Raw genomic sequence first — 15,723 nt, 5'->3', positions numbered from 1 at the left:
GGGCCAGTGTGGCTGTGTCCCCGCGGGGCAGTGTGGCCGTGTCCCCGCGGGGCAGTGTGGCTGTGTCCCCGCGGGGCAGTGTGGCAGTATCCCTACCGGGCAGTGTGGCAGTGTCCCCGCGGGGCAGTGTGGCAGTGTCCCCGCCGTGTCCCCTCCGCCCCTGCCGTCCCTGACTGGTCCCCGCGGCTGTGCTACCACCTTGTGACGAACGAGGACAGCCGGGAGGTTGGGAAGAGTCTCCGCGGAGCATTTTTGACCGAAATGGTGCCTTTTTACAAAAGCGAGGCTGCAGAGACCGTGTGCAGCTGATAGGAGTCGGGACTTTGATCTGACCGCCTGCGTGTCCCCTGATGGCTGTGCACTGACGTGTACAGCCATTTTTTTATAATGTACATTATTTATCTTGTAATTCTATCTACTTGTGACAAAATGTTCACTATGAATGCATTAGACATGTAGTGGGTTATATATCTCAGTGAAATGACCAGAGTTGTTCGTGGCTGTCTTGCATTTGCTGTGATCGAAGCTGTGTGTACTCAGCAGTGCGTTATGTGAAAAGTAATAAAGCTGGTGTAGAATTGACTTCAGATTCTTAGTGTTTGCACAGTGGTTTGTCCATTCTTTGTACCAGTTTGACTTGACATCGACTGGCCTGTGCATGTCTTTATTATTATTTGTTGTTTCATAAACCAGATTTGTTGTAGATGCTCTGTTTACTCCCCAAAGGTATATGATGTGACCATTTAAGCTCAATATTGGATTAACTGCTCAGCCCCAAATGTCATAGACACATATGCTGTCCCATGGTTTTCCAAAAATTCTTTGGTACAGGTTTTTTTGGGGGAGGGGGTTGTAATTTTATTAAAAGCACTGAACAGTCATAATATAAGCTTTAGAAACAGTCCTTTCAATATAAGAGAAAAACTTAAATTCAGTAGGAAAATTAATGTAAACATCAAGACTCTAAGAGCAATTTCTTTTTTTCTAGGTTGTGTAGCAATTTCATCATCATAGTTTGCAGAACAAAATAAAAAATAGGAAAAAAAAGCACAAGGATTAAATGCATAAAATTAAATCTATTAATATGTATGGCCATCTTGTGGCAATAAAAAGTACTGTGGTATTTTTTAAAATAAAAAATAGTATTTAAAAACAAGTTTGGGTTCAGTTGCTTGATTTAGATAACAACTGTGCCTCCAACTCAATGTCTTCATATGACCAGAATGAATAAGCAGTAATTTTTTATGGACTGAAAACTGCTACTACTGAACAGATTAATTTTTTTAGTTAAAAAGATCAAATTAGTTCAACATAAAATACAAAGAAACAAGCACAGATGTCTCTATCATAGCAACAGCCAAGGCCAAGATTTTTCATGATGTTTTCAACCAGTTTCAACTTCCATATGAGCTGTAAACAAAGTCAGGTATTTTTGTTTTGTTTGTTTTACTCAGCTGGAAAGTCACCGATTCCAGTCAAGACTACAGACTCAGAATAAATCAGTGCATTTCAGAAACACTGATGAATTTATTTGTATTTCTTCAAGAAATGTCCCACTTTAAGGAACAAAACCCTGGCAAGGTAAGCACTTCCCAGTAAGGTTAACAGTTCTATATGACTTAATAAAAAGTTGAGATAGATTTATAAAAAACACAAGTGAACAAGCAAAAAAAAAAAAAAAAAAAAAAAAAAAAATGCACATTCTGACACATTCAGTCATAAGTTTCTGCGAACTTTTTTTTTTGTTTTGTTTTTTGCTATGAAGAATATGGGTAGGTAGGTAGTGGGAAAAGCTGTTCACAGTAAACTTTATAGCAATACAGTCCATCCCCTTACAGCTATTGGAACTTCACCAGTTATTCCGTGGACTTTTTAAAGGAAATTTAAACCACCACAATTTGACTACAATTTAATAAAAAATTGAAAAAGCAAAGTAAATAGGTATGTTCTTAAACATAAACCTTTTTTTTTCTCAAATAACTAGTTTTCAGGGATAGCTGCATGAAGAGAGCTCCTCATCCTTTATTGTGGCAATTTTCTTCTATACACTAATAGTTGGTGATTTTCCCTTTTTTTACTGGAAAGACTGAGCTGGAGAACCCAGCTCATGAAGAGGCAAGCAAAAGTAAGGCTTTTTTTTCCTCCAAGTTGGAAGAATATCATTATTTAGTTCTAGTCAAACATGAAGCAGTTTTTTTTTCCCAAGAGAAATATAAATAAAATAAATGTATATTATGATAATAATAGGTTAAATTTTTATATTTGTATTGCTAAATACAAGTTAAAAGAAGACTGCAAGACTTTTTCTCCTCTTTTAATCTCTCTTAATTTTGCCAGAAAATCTTTCCTGAAAAAAGGCCATTCAGAATTAGCAAATAAAAAGTATGTAGTACCACACTCCAATATTAGCAGTTTGGATTGAAAATACAGATGAGAAACCGGATGAAAAAAAAATTATAGAAGAATGAAAATTATCTAGAAAACGATTAATAAATTATATAAAGAGCAGTTGTATGTTTGGACAATAAAGTTATATTTAAAAGAGGTTTATAGTGAAGTAAAGAAGTGTGGTATCAGTATTGTGGTAACATAACTGTAACTGTATGTTAAGAGATATCTAATACTAGTTTAGAAAATACAGTTTTGATAGCATGTTTTCCCTTCTTTTCCCTGACCTCATTCTCTAAGCCATGCCATTATTTTACTGCTATAATTAGAAGCAAATTAGGCAGTAATGCTGTGTGCAAAATTTCTTTGAATTAACCATTTTATTGCAATTCAGCTCCAAAAGCAAATGGATCCTTTCTGCAAACTTTCAACAGATCAGTTGAGCACTGTGCAGTGGTGGAAAATGCACTGTTATGTCTCAGTCACCAAAAAGGCCAAATCTCAAATTTTATGTTGAAAATTTGGCTCAGCTGTGTCATTAAGAGGGGTGCTACAGCAGCCTACAAGCATCAAGAGATTGCTTGCCAGCATCTGAGAGAAAACAGTTTCACAAAGTAACACAACAGGGGAGAGAGCTGTAGCTGGAGGAAGGGTGTTTTGCTTTTGTAAACATGCAGCAAGCATGCACTGTAATATTGCAAGTAGTGAGTTGGGTTTTTTCCTGCGTATAAATTGTCCAGCCTATTTTCACAGAATGAGGGTATAATTTCTAGTCATTTTAGCAATAAACATGATCTTGTTAAAGCTTTACAGTAAATGAATAAAACCAGCATATTTTTATGGTAGAAGAGGGGATGCTTCCCTAATTATCCAAAATTGACTGTTTGATGCCTATTTTCACCAGAAGTGTTAAAAGTAATTCCCAGTTTTAAAAAACAAACTTCAATTTTGCACTGCATTCGAGATTTCATTATTATACAACATCTTCCTTTTGCAAAATGAGCGAATCATTTCAGTGAAAGTGTTAATGGTGTATTTTAATGTTTTTGCCAGTTTTGCCTACTAGTCTGCAGCATATGTACATTTTTCACTGTCTTGGGAAGTTACATTCCTGGAGTTGTCCTCTCCTATGTCCTGTGTAAGTATGGTCTCTTTTCCAGTCATGATTTGTGTATGTGTGTACTCTTCATTATCTGGTCTCTGTGTAGGGACTATTTATTTATTTATATACCTGTTTACACACTCATGTAAGTCTGCAGAAGACACCAATCTCTGTGGTTCAGTTGACAAGTCTGAGGGACAGGATGGCATCCAGAGGGACCTGGACAAGGTTGAGAAGTGGCCCCATGAGAACCTTATGAGATTTAGCTAGACCAAGTGCAAGGTGCTGCACCTGGGTCAGGGTAAATCCTGGTATCAACCCAAGCTGGGGGATGAACAGATCCAGAGCAGCCCTGCCCAGAAGGATTTGGGGATGCTGGAATGGCTGGGAATGACCCAGCCATGAGCACTCACAGCCCAGAGAGCCAAACGTGTCCTGGGCTGCATCCAAAGCAGCGTGGCCAGCAGGGGAGGGAGGGAGGGGATTCTGCCCCCCTACTCTGCTCTGGTGACACCCTGCCTGCAGTCCTGGGGACTCCCAGCACAGGAAGGACATGGACCTGTTGAGTCCAAAGGAGGAGACATGGAGATTATCAGAGAGCCCTAGCACCTCTCCTGTGAAAAGTGAGCAAGCTGGGGATGTTCAGCCTGGAGAAGAGAACACTCTGGGAAGAGGCCTTTCAGGTCCTAAGGAGGGCTTTCAAGAAAGCTGGGGACAAACATTTGAGCAGTGCCTGCTGCAATAGCACAAGAGGTGATGGTTTTAAACTGAAGGAGGGTCAATTTAGGTTAGATATAAGAAAGAATTTGTTTGCAATTTTTTGTCATACGAAGTCAGCTTGCAAGTTTTTGCAATGTGTTGATTGTGGCACAATGTTGCATAGTCAAAGTTTTGTCAAAGTTGAGATATCAAAATCAGACTAAGTTAAGGTAATGATAGATGTTATAATGATCATAAATTGTGTCTTACTGATAATAAAAAAGATGTCAGTTGGTATGAATATAATGGAATTTTCTGTGATGAGCAGGATTGGCTCCTCAAAACTGGATTTTACCTTAAAAGTGTCTGACATGGGCATTCCACAATGCATTTTTATGTAAAACTAACTATGTAAAGTTAGTAGTTATCTTATGCAAAGGCATTGTTTAAATTTTTTTAGCTTCTTGTACAGCAATATTTCAATACCATTTTTTTCTCTGTCTTCATTTTTATCACAGTATTGTGTGCCTTTTTATGTCCCTTCCTTAAGTGCAATGAATTTGGACAGAAACTGTGCAGCAAAATAAAGGCTGTTTTGATGAAACTAGATTTTGGAATAGTGGAATATATCAACCAGAAGAAAAAAGAGAGATCTGGTGAGTAGTTAATTATAGTCCCATATATTATTATATAATATTATTGTGTTTCTGTATGCCGAGCATTTCATTCACCTTGCAGAAAGTTTGGTTTGTCCTGAGAAGCCAACTGTAGAGATATTTCTTGCTTTGAACCTGATTACTGTTATTAGCTTTATAAAGAGTGACAATGTATGCCAAATGTCTGGGTTTGATAAAGAAATTATGACTTCATGGAAAGAAACAAGGCAGGCTCTTTGTATGTGATGAGATGTACTGCTTATAAGTTTTCAGGAAAAAAAAAAACCTACTTGCTGTGAGCTTGCAATGCTTATCTCTCTTTAGATGAGGCAAATTTACCCAGCAGAGAGACTCAGTCAAAAGTCTCAAAATAAGTACATAATAGAATTTTCAGTAAGGGACCAAACTCTGTTCCTATATCTAAATCTGCCTTGCTTTCACTCCCTCCAGCAAAAAAAAAAAAACAACTTTGTTTTCTTCTCCAGATATTCCAAAAGCATATAAGAATTGCCACAGGATAGCAGCTACAAATTAATCCAAATTTCTATGTAGAAAGAGGAGGAATAATTTTAAAACAAAATCTTACCTATCTCACCCAATAGCTTTCTAATACTGGAAACTTTTAAGATTTTAAGCAATAAAGCTATTTCAAGGAAAATCTGTATGTGAACAATGTTAGTTTGTTTCTTGTGCATGCTCCAGTTTTGGTAATTAAACCTTTGCGGTGTAGTCACACTACTTGCAGGTAGCCTATCCTTTTAAATTAGTGCTACATCAGTAGACTTAATATCTGCTTTAAAACATGCATTTCTTGTAACCATTATACAATTCATTATACAATGTGCTGTTCCTAAACCCAAGGAGAACCACCATGTGTCTTTTCCCCTTCTCTTACATGTGATAGTAATTGAAAATAAGGAATAATGCACTGGAAATTTTCTTTCATGCATTATTCTACTTGTTCAGTTTTTAAGTGAAACTGGCAGAGATAAAGATCAGACTATAGTTTAATAAACTTCATAAGCCAGCATTGGGAAAATGGTTGAGGTTAGATGCGTTTTTTTCTGCATTTCATCCTCCAGTTTAATTTAACACAGACAAGTTCCCTACCTTGCTTTGCCTCTTGGGTTCACCGCATGGGCTCACAAACCTTGTGTTGGCACAAGAGAGGAAAGTGCAAGTTGCAGGAAGAAGCAACCAAGAACACTTTGACTGTGTTTTTCATTTTATGTTGGTTTAAAAGATTCTCAGACAGAGGAGGCAAAATTTGTATTCATATGCATATTTGCATATGACTGTGAATGCAGGGTAGCTGGGTGTTGGTGGAAGAAGGGCTTTGTGAATGAAGATTACATACAATTATCAAGAAAATTGCACGTTCTCATGTAAAAGTAATGTGGTGGGATAACTGCACAGCCTGTTCTAACAACGTGTTACACCTGTGCATTTTACCAGCAGTGTAGTCTAAAAGAGAGATATCTGTTTGCCAGGGCAGATGACATTCTAGTGAGCAACAGAGACTCCTGAAGGAAGTACAATGCAGGTAAATAGATGTACTGGAATGTATTCAGAATAACAGTCTTTCTCCCACTGTGGTTGCTGTATTTTGATAAGCAGCCAATCTCTCAGTCAGGCTTATTTCCCTGCTAGCATAGCACATAAATGGTGCACTGTGTCAGCAGGTGAAGAGTTATTGTGTACACAAGCTGTGTGACAGAGAACACTCACTGAACCTGGAAATCCACTGTCATGAGTAGGATAAAACATATATCTTTTTTCTTTCAGAAACAGCAAAAACAAAAGCCACAGAAGATGACAGTGAATTAGACATATCAGCTCTGTGTCCTAAGGTGACTTTTTTTCAGTCAGCCCTGTCTTGCTTTTAAAATCTATATAGATAATGGGAGGCTATCTAGATTGCTGTCTCTGTTCTTCTGTGGAAGACTTTGCCCTCCCCAGGAGGCTGTGTTCCTGAACTAAGCAGTATGCTTTAGAAGTGATTCATAGTCTCCACCTTTAGCCTTATACTAACCAACCTACTGCATTTGTGGCTTCTGGCCTTCAAGGTAATGGTTTCATTGGCCTACTGAGCTAAGAATGTGTTTATTTTGTATTGGCTGTAGAATGATTAATATTTAAAAGCAAAGGTGGTTACTTGTATTTCCAACACTGAAATTGCAGTTGATTTTTATTAAATTAAAATACAAAAGGGAAACATTTATAGGAAACTGTAGTGGTTCTACATAATTTGTCAGATATTTTTGTAATCACTTGTCTAATAATTTTCAATGATGGTGCAAATAGGTATATAAAATGTTTCTAGACATGTATGAGAACACTCAAATTTCTCATTTTTTCTAGTATTCTAAATGACTGTATAGCAAAGGTTTTTCTGTTATAATCAAAATAAGAGTTAGTATTTTAAAAATCATCTTAATAGGAATTATTATGCAGTATTTAATCAGTAGTTTATAAAGCCTGACTTTGACAGGGATTGCTTTGGAGGTGGTTTTGTGCTGGAAGAAAAATATCCCATGGGATAAAAATTTGTATCTGACATGACTAAATATTGTTCAATAAATTGATAACGGATTATGGGGTTTTTGTTCAGCTAATTTTTGATGGTCTTATAGATATTGGGCTGTTTTTTCTGGTCCAAATTTATTCATTTTGTTACATTATGCACATTTTGTATTTGCAGGCTCATTTTGCTTTTATTGCAGTAACTAGAATTTTCTATGCTTCTTTAGTATAAAACAGCCTTTAGTTATTACAAAGAGGGATGTTTCACTTCTAAGCATTGTATAGTATTTTCATGTTTCTTCAGTTAAGGCTTAAATAGGAGGTGATTTATGTTGCCATGACATAGAAGAGGGATTTTTTTCAGTCTCTAAGCATTGGCTTTCTGTAATGTGATTTTTTAAAATCATGTGTGGGACTGTTTTCTGTGTAGGTCAGTCCTGCAATTGTTGCCAAAGAGCTGTCAGTGTCTGACACAGATGTCTCAGAAGTATCCTGGACCGATAATGGGACCTTTAACTTATCTGAGGGGTATTCTCCACAGACAGACACATCTGACGGTATGTAACAGCTTCATCTGTATCATCAGTGGACTCCAGATGTGCAAGTTACCTCAAAATTATTAGACAATTTGAGGACAGGTTTCAGGGTTTTTACTTTTCTCTCTGAAACTAATTTAAGGTCAATCTTAGTGGTTTGTGTAGTTTTGGACACATCTTGTGTAAGAACTGTCCTCATCTTAAAAATGTTAAAGTACATCAGCAAATGTCTAAATAAATAAGTAGTACTGGGTAAAACCAACACATTCAATAAGTGCTAGATGTAGCACTCTCTTCTACCAAACCTTTCAAGCAAGTAAACCTTTTAAAATTACTACAAATGCTTTTGTGGGTGAGCTAAGTGAATAAAAGCTGAGAAAGAAACAGTGAATACACTGACTTATTAAACAGCTAATTAAAGAAAGTATTATCAAGTTTTACTACTAGACAGGAAGACAGCCAGCAATGAGCCTATGAAGACTTAGACTAGGAAAAGATTCTCAAGCACTTGGCTTGATCTTGACCAGAAAAGAATTCTTACTTTTTATCGGTAAACACTTTGCTGGAATAAAGATTAAGGACAACAGTAGTTTGGTGTTATCTCACCTGGGGATCTGTTGCTCTGCTCATCTTGCATTAATCCTAGGAAAAGCTCCCTGTAAATGACAAGCAAGATGATACTACAGGCTAAATTAATAATTTCAGTTATTTTCCTAATATTTCAAGTTGTAAATAGACAGCATTGTATGATCACAGAACTGTAAGTTTTAAAAAGCAATTGTCATTCATCTCATCTATCTTCCTATCTAAAGCAGGTTCAAAGCTCTTCATTAAAGCTTTATGAAGTTTCTCAGGGTTGTGACCACTTGAGTTCTGAACACCTCTAGTGGTAGAGATTCAGCAATTTCCCTGGAAAGCCTTTTTCAATATTTGCTTATCCTCATGATGAAAAAGTTTTTTCTTACAGTGAGTCAAAATTTCCCATGTTCCAGTTTGTGTCAGTTTACTCTGATCCTTTTCACTGTGCACTTTCTAGAAGAATCAGGCCCATCTTCTCTCTACCTTCCCATTAAACTGATCTTCCTTTCCACCTTCTCTTGGGCCAAACGAGGCCCATTCTCTCAGCATCTACATACATCCTTTCTCTAGCCGCCTAAATAATCATGCTGGCCCTCCAGGGGGTTCAGTCCTGTGTGCCATTGTCTGTCTAGGACTGGAGAGGTCAAAACCAGGCAAAGTACTTCAATGGGTACTCTCAGTTGCTGAATAGAGGAGGAAAATGCTTTCCACTGACTTTCTGCCTTCAGTTTTGCTACTATGGCTCAGTGTGTGGTTGGCCTTCCTTGCTGCAAGGGCATACCACTGACCTGCTGCCCACAGATCTTTTTCTGGAAAGCTGCTTTTCTTGTTGCCCTTGGCCTGTACTGCTGCACAGGGTATTCCATCCTATATGCAAGACTTCACATTTGCTTTTGTTGAATGTCGTGATGTTCCTTTTCAGCCTGTTCCTTTCTCCAGCCTGTTGAGGTCCCTCTGAAGGCATCCTGACCTCCAGAATATCAAATACACCTGTCCCACAGCAATTCCTTTCTGCCCATGAACTTGCAGAGTGCACTCCAGCCTGTCATCCAAGTCATTAATAAAACCCTTGAACAGTGCTGGTTCCAGTCCCGGTGACAGACACCAATAACCAGCCTCCAGCTGCACCTTGTGTCGCTGATGAAGCCTTTGACCCCTGCCATCCAGTCACTTTTCCACCCACCTTACAGTTCCTTTACCCTGTTTGCTTACCAGCTTGGCTGTAAGGATCATGTGGGAAACTCTATTCATAGCCTTGCTAAGTGAAGAATAACATCAGCTCTTCTTCTCCATGGAGCATTTCAGCAAATGGGACGTACACAGAAGTGCAAGACCTAATGGGATGCATTCAAGGACTGGCTCATCTCCTGTCAAAGCTCTGTGCATTCAAGCCACCACTCTGCATGCAGCACAACCCTTCTTCCTCACCTTCCCAGCCTGTCTTTCCTAAAGAAAATTGAGAAAATGACATATGAGTCATTTTTAGAATTTATTTCCTTAACCCTTATGAATGCTCCTACAACAAGCTTCTCTTGCTTGTTTTCATAGAAAGTAAGTTCAAGCTTTTTACCTTCTCATTCAAATACTTGATGAAAGTATTTGCTTGTGCTGATTTAGGCTTCTTCCACAGGCCATGTATTTCATGGTATGCTTTACACATTTCTAATTACAAATATTGTGTCATTCATTAATGTAGCCATTAAAATCTAGTGTTGATTACATCTTGCTTTTTATCCTCTTGACAACATGAAACAATTCTGATCATCTGTAGAGTTTCCTTTTTAATACAATCATTGGCCAAGAAAGGAAAAAGAAATTAGTCTTTACATTGGTTTTATATCTTTTTTCTTTAAACAGATAAACATTCTTTTTATTACTCCATATGCATGTTAAAAGCTTGTAACACATCTTTACATGTTTACTTATTTGTAGTTTATATATATTGTGAAGAGAAATCAATTTTAGGACTTCATGTGGTTGGTATATTTCAAAATAGCTCTGCTGAGGATTTGCATGTGGTGTTTCATTATAAATAGATGTACCTAAAAAAGTTAACTTTAAAAAGTTATTTTGTTCAAATAGTTAGGTTGACCAGCTGATTTATGGCACTGGATTTATGACCTCAAAACCATTTTGGTTTAGATGTCACATAAATCGCCTTCCACTAGAGAACTACTGGAGTAGGGATTAGCAAATGTATTCAGAGGAACACTTGCTACTCACCTTGTTACGTGTGGCTGCCTTTTTGGGAAATCTTTTGTGAGTGCTAACACTGTTTTCTTCTGTTAACCCTGTAATAGATTTTGACCGACCTAGTGATCATGAAGAAGCTTTCACTCGAGATCTTTTAGAGTTTCCCTCTTTAGAAAATGGTGCTGGCACAAACGATGACGATGACTCCAGCATTGGTTTGCCCACCCAGCAAAAACGAAGGAAAGAGCAAACCGATGTCAAGGTGGATCATGCTTCCAGACAGAGTAAAGAGAGACCATCCACTGCAGGGCTGTCCTTGCCTTTGACCAGTGACCAAACCTTTAATTTAATGAGTGGAATTGCTGGCGATGTCATCACGGCTGCGGTGTCTGCTGCCATCAAAGACCAGCTGCAGTCCCTACAGCAAGCTTCCTCACAGGCAGCGCCCAGCTTGAGCGAGGAGACAGACACAGAGGAAGCTGATGATTTTGAACTGCTTGACCAGTCTGAGCTAGAGCAGATTGAGAAAGAATTGGGACTTTCACAAGGTCAAGAAGCAGAATCCCAGGAAAAGAAAAAGTCTTCAGGCTTCCTTTCAAATCTGCTTGGAAGTCATTAACCTTGAAGTTACGGCTGGTAACACAGAAAAAACTAAACATAAAACACAAAAAAAATACCATCAAATACTACAAAACAAACAAAAAAAAAGAGAAAAAAAAGAAGAAAATTCTGAGCTGTAAGCTTTAACTATCCCTTTAGATGTGTTGTAATAATTTCCCTTATGCAAAGTGAATTAACTGGATAAGTATCAGCTAATACTGATAGTTTAATGTTTCTGGTAGTTATACCTCAATGTAATAGCATGGAAATTAATTCTCTATCCACTGTTTGGTTGCAGATGTGTGGTGGAAGTCAGTTGTTCAAAATAGTTGGGGAAGAGATTTCTTTTACCTTTTTGCCAACCATCTATTTTGGGGTCCTGAGCCAAATTTCCAATATTGGCAGTTTATTTACTCTAGTTTTCCAATCATGTAATACAATTAATGACTCATATTGTGAGGGCACGTTATCAGAGGGCTGCAGTGGGATTAACTGCATCTCACCTCCTTCAATCCTACCAAAAAGTATGGATCCTTGCAGTTAGCATCATGTGTAGTGCACCTACTGTATATGAAACACATGAACTGGCACAACTCGAGTTTAATTATGTGTGCAACACTATAAAACCCCCTAGATTTCATACTTAAAACCTTTGAATTATTTTGGATATGGTGATGCATTTCCAAGTTTTTTGCTGTTATAGGCTTGTAGAGTTGTAAAGTGGCATGTTATATGACTGACCACCTGCTGTGTTCCTTGATGGAGTCTAGTCCTTGGCAGTATTGCCCATGTGAAGTCAGCCAATGAATCTTTATGTTTAAAAGTTAATATTGTGTAAACTGAATAACCTGCTTGGGAGCAGGTGAGGGTAGTTATTGTTTAGAGTAGAGATTAGAGATTAAAAAAAAAAAAAAAGCAAAAAGGCTTTTTAGGTGCCACTTCCTTAATTTGAGATTCTGTAGGTTTTGGTTTGGCTTTTTTTCCCATGATAGCTGCTTCTACTTGCAACAAAAGTTGTGTTGCAAGGTGATGATTTTAATATACTTAGAAGCATTTGGTGAGGTCAGTTGCTAGAGAAGACACTCAGAATCTTGGCATGTAATTTAAAACAAAAAAAGAACTTGTTTAAATTATTTGCCAGTTTAAAGTCCACACATGCTGAGTGAGTGGCATGGGATCTCAAGCAGATAACTTATTTTTCTAGGGCTTTTTTGTTCACCTGTGACAAAACTGCATTGCAATACCAAGCAATAGTAATCCAAGAAATAGGAAGAAATAAAGCTAGTTTTTTTAATGTGATGTAAACCATTAGCAAAGTTGAGGGACCATGTCAGCTGCTACTACTACTCAAGTAAATTTCCATTTGCTGGCATTTGAAGAGGTAAATACTGTCATCTAGGACCCTCAAAAAGTACTGCAACAGATGATAAAAATCTTCCACTAACAAATATGTGTAGGTAAACCTGTGTTTGAAATTAACTTCATTTTGTATTTTTTTCTTCCTTTTGAGGTGGAAGAATAGGCAGATGGCCAAAAAGAGTACAGCAAAAGGAAGGATGCCAAGATGTTTTGACACTAGCTTTATTGTTGCTTGTGCTTTTTGTGTCAGTAATGCATATTGACTGTATTTGCTGTCCTTTACCAGTACAAGGGTATGCCTGTGCCTTCATTATCAAATACATTATGAAATAAGTGGATGATCCCACAAGACGCAGCTTTCAAATTACAGTATCTCAACACCTGAGTTTCTGGAAATCATTAGAAAACATGGCCCACATCACTTACACAGCATTAGTTGCTAAGTTTCTTCTTTAGCTTTCACTAGGTTGTTCTTCTCATTTGGAAAAAACAAATTTAAAAAAAGATCAAATTCCCAACCAAAATTAAAAAAAACCTTTTGTTGGAAAATCAGTGAGTTTAAAAAGTTTTCAGATGACTTAAAAGCCTCATTTCCTTGCCGCACGTTTAGGACAATCTGTAGAGTTAAACGAGTACAAATCCAAGTTGCTGATGGAGCTTCGTAGGATGCCCAAACAACTGTGTGCTCCCTTGTCCAGGGCTACTGGTGCCAGAAGGGGAACCAGGCTGTGGGACAGGAGAGGCGGCAGGGAGGGAGCAGTCCTTCACAGGCTTTTCTGGAGCAGATTGGCAGGACAGGCTAGCTGGCTGTCAATGGTGGCATTGTAACAGCGTGCACTTTATTGTTGTTTTATGGAAAATATTTGTGGTTATGAAAGTACGTAACACAGGGGCACTCTTCTAGAATAATAGATTAAATCAGAAAGAAAAGCAGTTGGAGGAGTTTCTCAGACTTTTTGTAAATTACCCATTTTCTGGTTTCAAGATAGGTAAATACATTGATTTTTCTCCAGTAAGACTCTCTTTTTTTTTTTTTTTTTGAAAGAAAAAAACAACCAAAACTTGAACAAGTAAATCATTAAAGTTAGGGACATAGTTGCTTATCTGAGAGTCTAGAATTTTTTGTTCTGCTGTCATGATAGTGAATTACATTCAAGCCCCTAAATACTGTGTAATGGGAAGGATGTAATTCTGTAACATTTAATATTCTTCCTCAGGTAGTAAGAAGATGTCTAATTTTCTGCGGGAAATTATCTCTTCCCTTCCACACAACCACACGTAAGAAACACTTCGCATGGACACAATACATTCCACTGCCAGCAGTTCGCCAGCAAAACACAAAGAAAATGTTTCTCTCCTTTGTGGATCCTCTCCACACTGCCCTCAGCTGGAAATCCCTTGAGAAAACTACATTTTGCTGTATTATAGCAGCAGCCAAGAAATAACAATTCCTTAAAAATTCCTGTCACAATGGTCTACAGCATCTTTCCTACCAAGCACTGTTGTCACCTTCCCATCCATCAAATGGAATGCCTGGGCAGGAAGACAGGGAAGGGGGCAATACATAGCTTTGAAACATACAGTTCTTCCATGGAAAGCTTCCTTGCATGTGATTTCCAGTCAAAAGGCACACAGGCAGCATAGAGGGCATAGTGTGAGCCAGTGCCATGGGGTAAGAGTGTGTGATCCTCCCCTGGGATCGGTGCTGCTTGTGTTGTGTGTGTGTGCTCGTATCTGGCAGCAAAGGGCTCACCCTCCTGTGCCTTCCAGTGGCTTCTTCACGCATCCTGATTTAAGAAAAGGACCTATGTCAGGGCAGGGATGCAGGTCACTCTTTTGTACTCAGAAAATTTCCTCTTGTGTCACTACATGAGTGACAGGATCACCATCGGATTGGTGGCCTTTGGAGTGTCAAATCCAGTGCAAAACCACCCGTTCCCAGCACACGGGGTTTCCATGCGTACGTACCACACACCTACTGACCATTCTTCTGTTTGTTAGTGGAAAAAAATTACTATTCTATGCAGAGGAGGTTAAATAATTGTAACCCAAAGTAACAGGATCTGAAGAGATACTCGTTCTACTTGTTCTGTGTTCGTTCTGCACTTTTTCCAGGCTGTCCCAGCCTTCTTAACAAATAAATCTCTGTCGTCTCCACGTCTGTTCTCAGCACATGAGCGGCGTCGCAGTCTGTGAGTAACCCCCACCCGGGCAACCAGAAACTGGAGAATTACAAAATGTCCGTATTTAAGTATTCTGCAGCACTTTACCTGCCTGATCACTGTTTTGTAAACATGGAACTATTATATTGATTGTTTTAATAAATATGTGTTAGTTTTTATCTTAAATCATCTCAGTGTGTCTTTGCTCCAATAAATGGAAATAAACCCTCTAACAATAAATGGGGTGACCTTATCACTCTCTACAACTTCCTGAAAGGAGGTTCTAGCCAGGTGGGGCCCGGACTCTTCCCCCAGTTACCCAGTGACAGGACAAAAGACAGTCGTAAGCTGCAACCGGGGAGGTTTAGGTTGGACATCGGGAAGAATTTCTTCACGGAAAGGGCGATCAGATACTGGGATGGGCTGCCCAGGGAGTGGCGGAGTCACCGTCCCTGGAGGTGTTTCAGGAAGGACTGGGCGTGGCACTTAGTGTGCCCTGGTCTAGTTTATGGATGCCGTGGGACAGAGAGAGAGAAACAGCAAGCATTTCTCACAGTGGCTTGCGAGAATTTTTGGGGAGTTGTAAGGATGTGATAACTTGTTAAGTATAAACAATCTGCAGGTGGTGTTTTTCTACTTCGTCTTTCTGTTCTTCTCAAAGACGGTATATGAGGAAGGTGTTTTTGTTAGTTAGCCAATCAAATAGAATCTACCGTATCACACTATAAAAACCGCACAGATCTCTTGAATAAAGCTTTCTTTTTGGTCTTTCTACAATACCGCCTCCCGTCTGTTCCTGTGTCATTCTCGGCGCAAGAGTGACATTAGTTGACACGACGGTGTTTGGCCATAGGTTGGACACGATGATCGGAGACATCTTTCCCAACCTAACTGATTCCGTGAAAACAATCAAACAAAAAAAAAAA

General features: G+C 38.6%; 1 protein-coding gene across 2 annotated transcripts in view; it reads left to right on the top strand.

The window, feature by feature from the left end:
• RETREG1 (reticulophagy regulator 1) overlaps positions 1-14,983 on the top strand; it is a 50,233-nt gene extending 35,250 nt beyond the window's left edge. The window contains exons 3-8 of one of the 2 annotated variants that reach the window (XM_005422569.2): positions 1,455-1,581; positions 3,442-3,526; positions 4,708-4,845; positions 6,631-6,695; positions 7,799-7,925; positions 10,784-14,983. In XM_005422569.2, the coding sequence (XP_005422626.1) occupies positions 1,455-1,581; positions 3,442-3,526; positions 4,708-4,845; positions 6,631-6,695; positions 7,799-7,925; positions 10,784-11,295 (1,054 nt within the window). In that variant the 3' untranslated portion in view covers positions 11,296-14,983. The remainder of the gene's footprint in view (positions 1-1,454; positions 1,582-3,441; positions 3,527-4,707; positions 4,846-6,630; positions 6,696-7,798; positions 7,926-10,783) is intronic. The other variant, XM_031058263.1, reaches the window with a different exon arrangement.
• Positions 14,984-15,723: the final 740 nt, after the last annotated feature.

Source organism: Geospiza fortis, unplaced genomic scaffold (genome assembly GCF_000277835.1).
Source record: "Geospiza fortis unplaced genomic scaffold, GeoFor_1.0 scaffold281, whole genome shotgun sequence".
NCBI classification, from domain to species: Eukaryota; Metazoa; Chordata; class Aves; order Passeriformes; family Thraupidae; genus Geospiza; species Geospiza fortis.
This window is presented reverse-complemented; position numbering and strand designations above follow the sequence as displayed.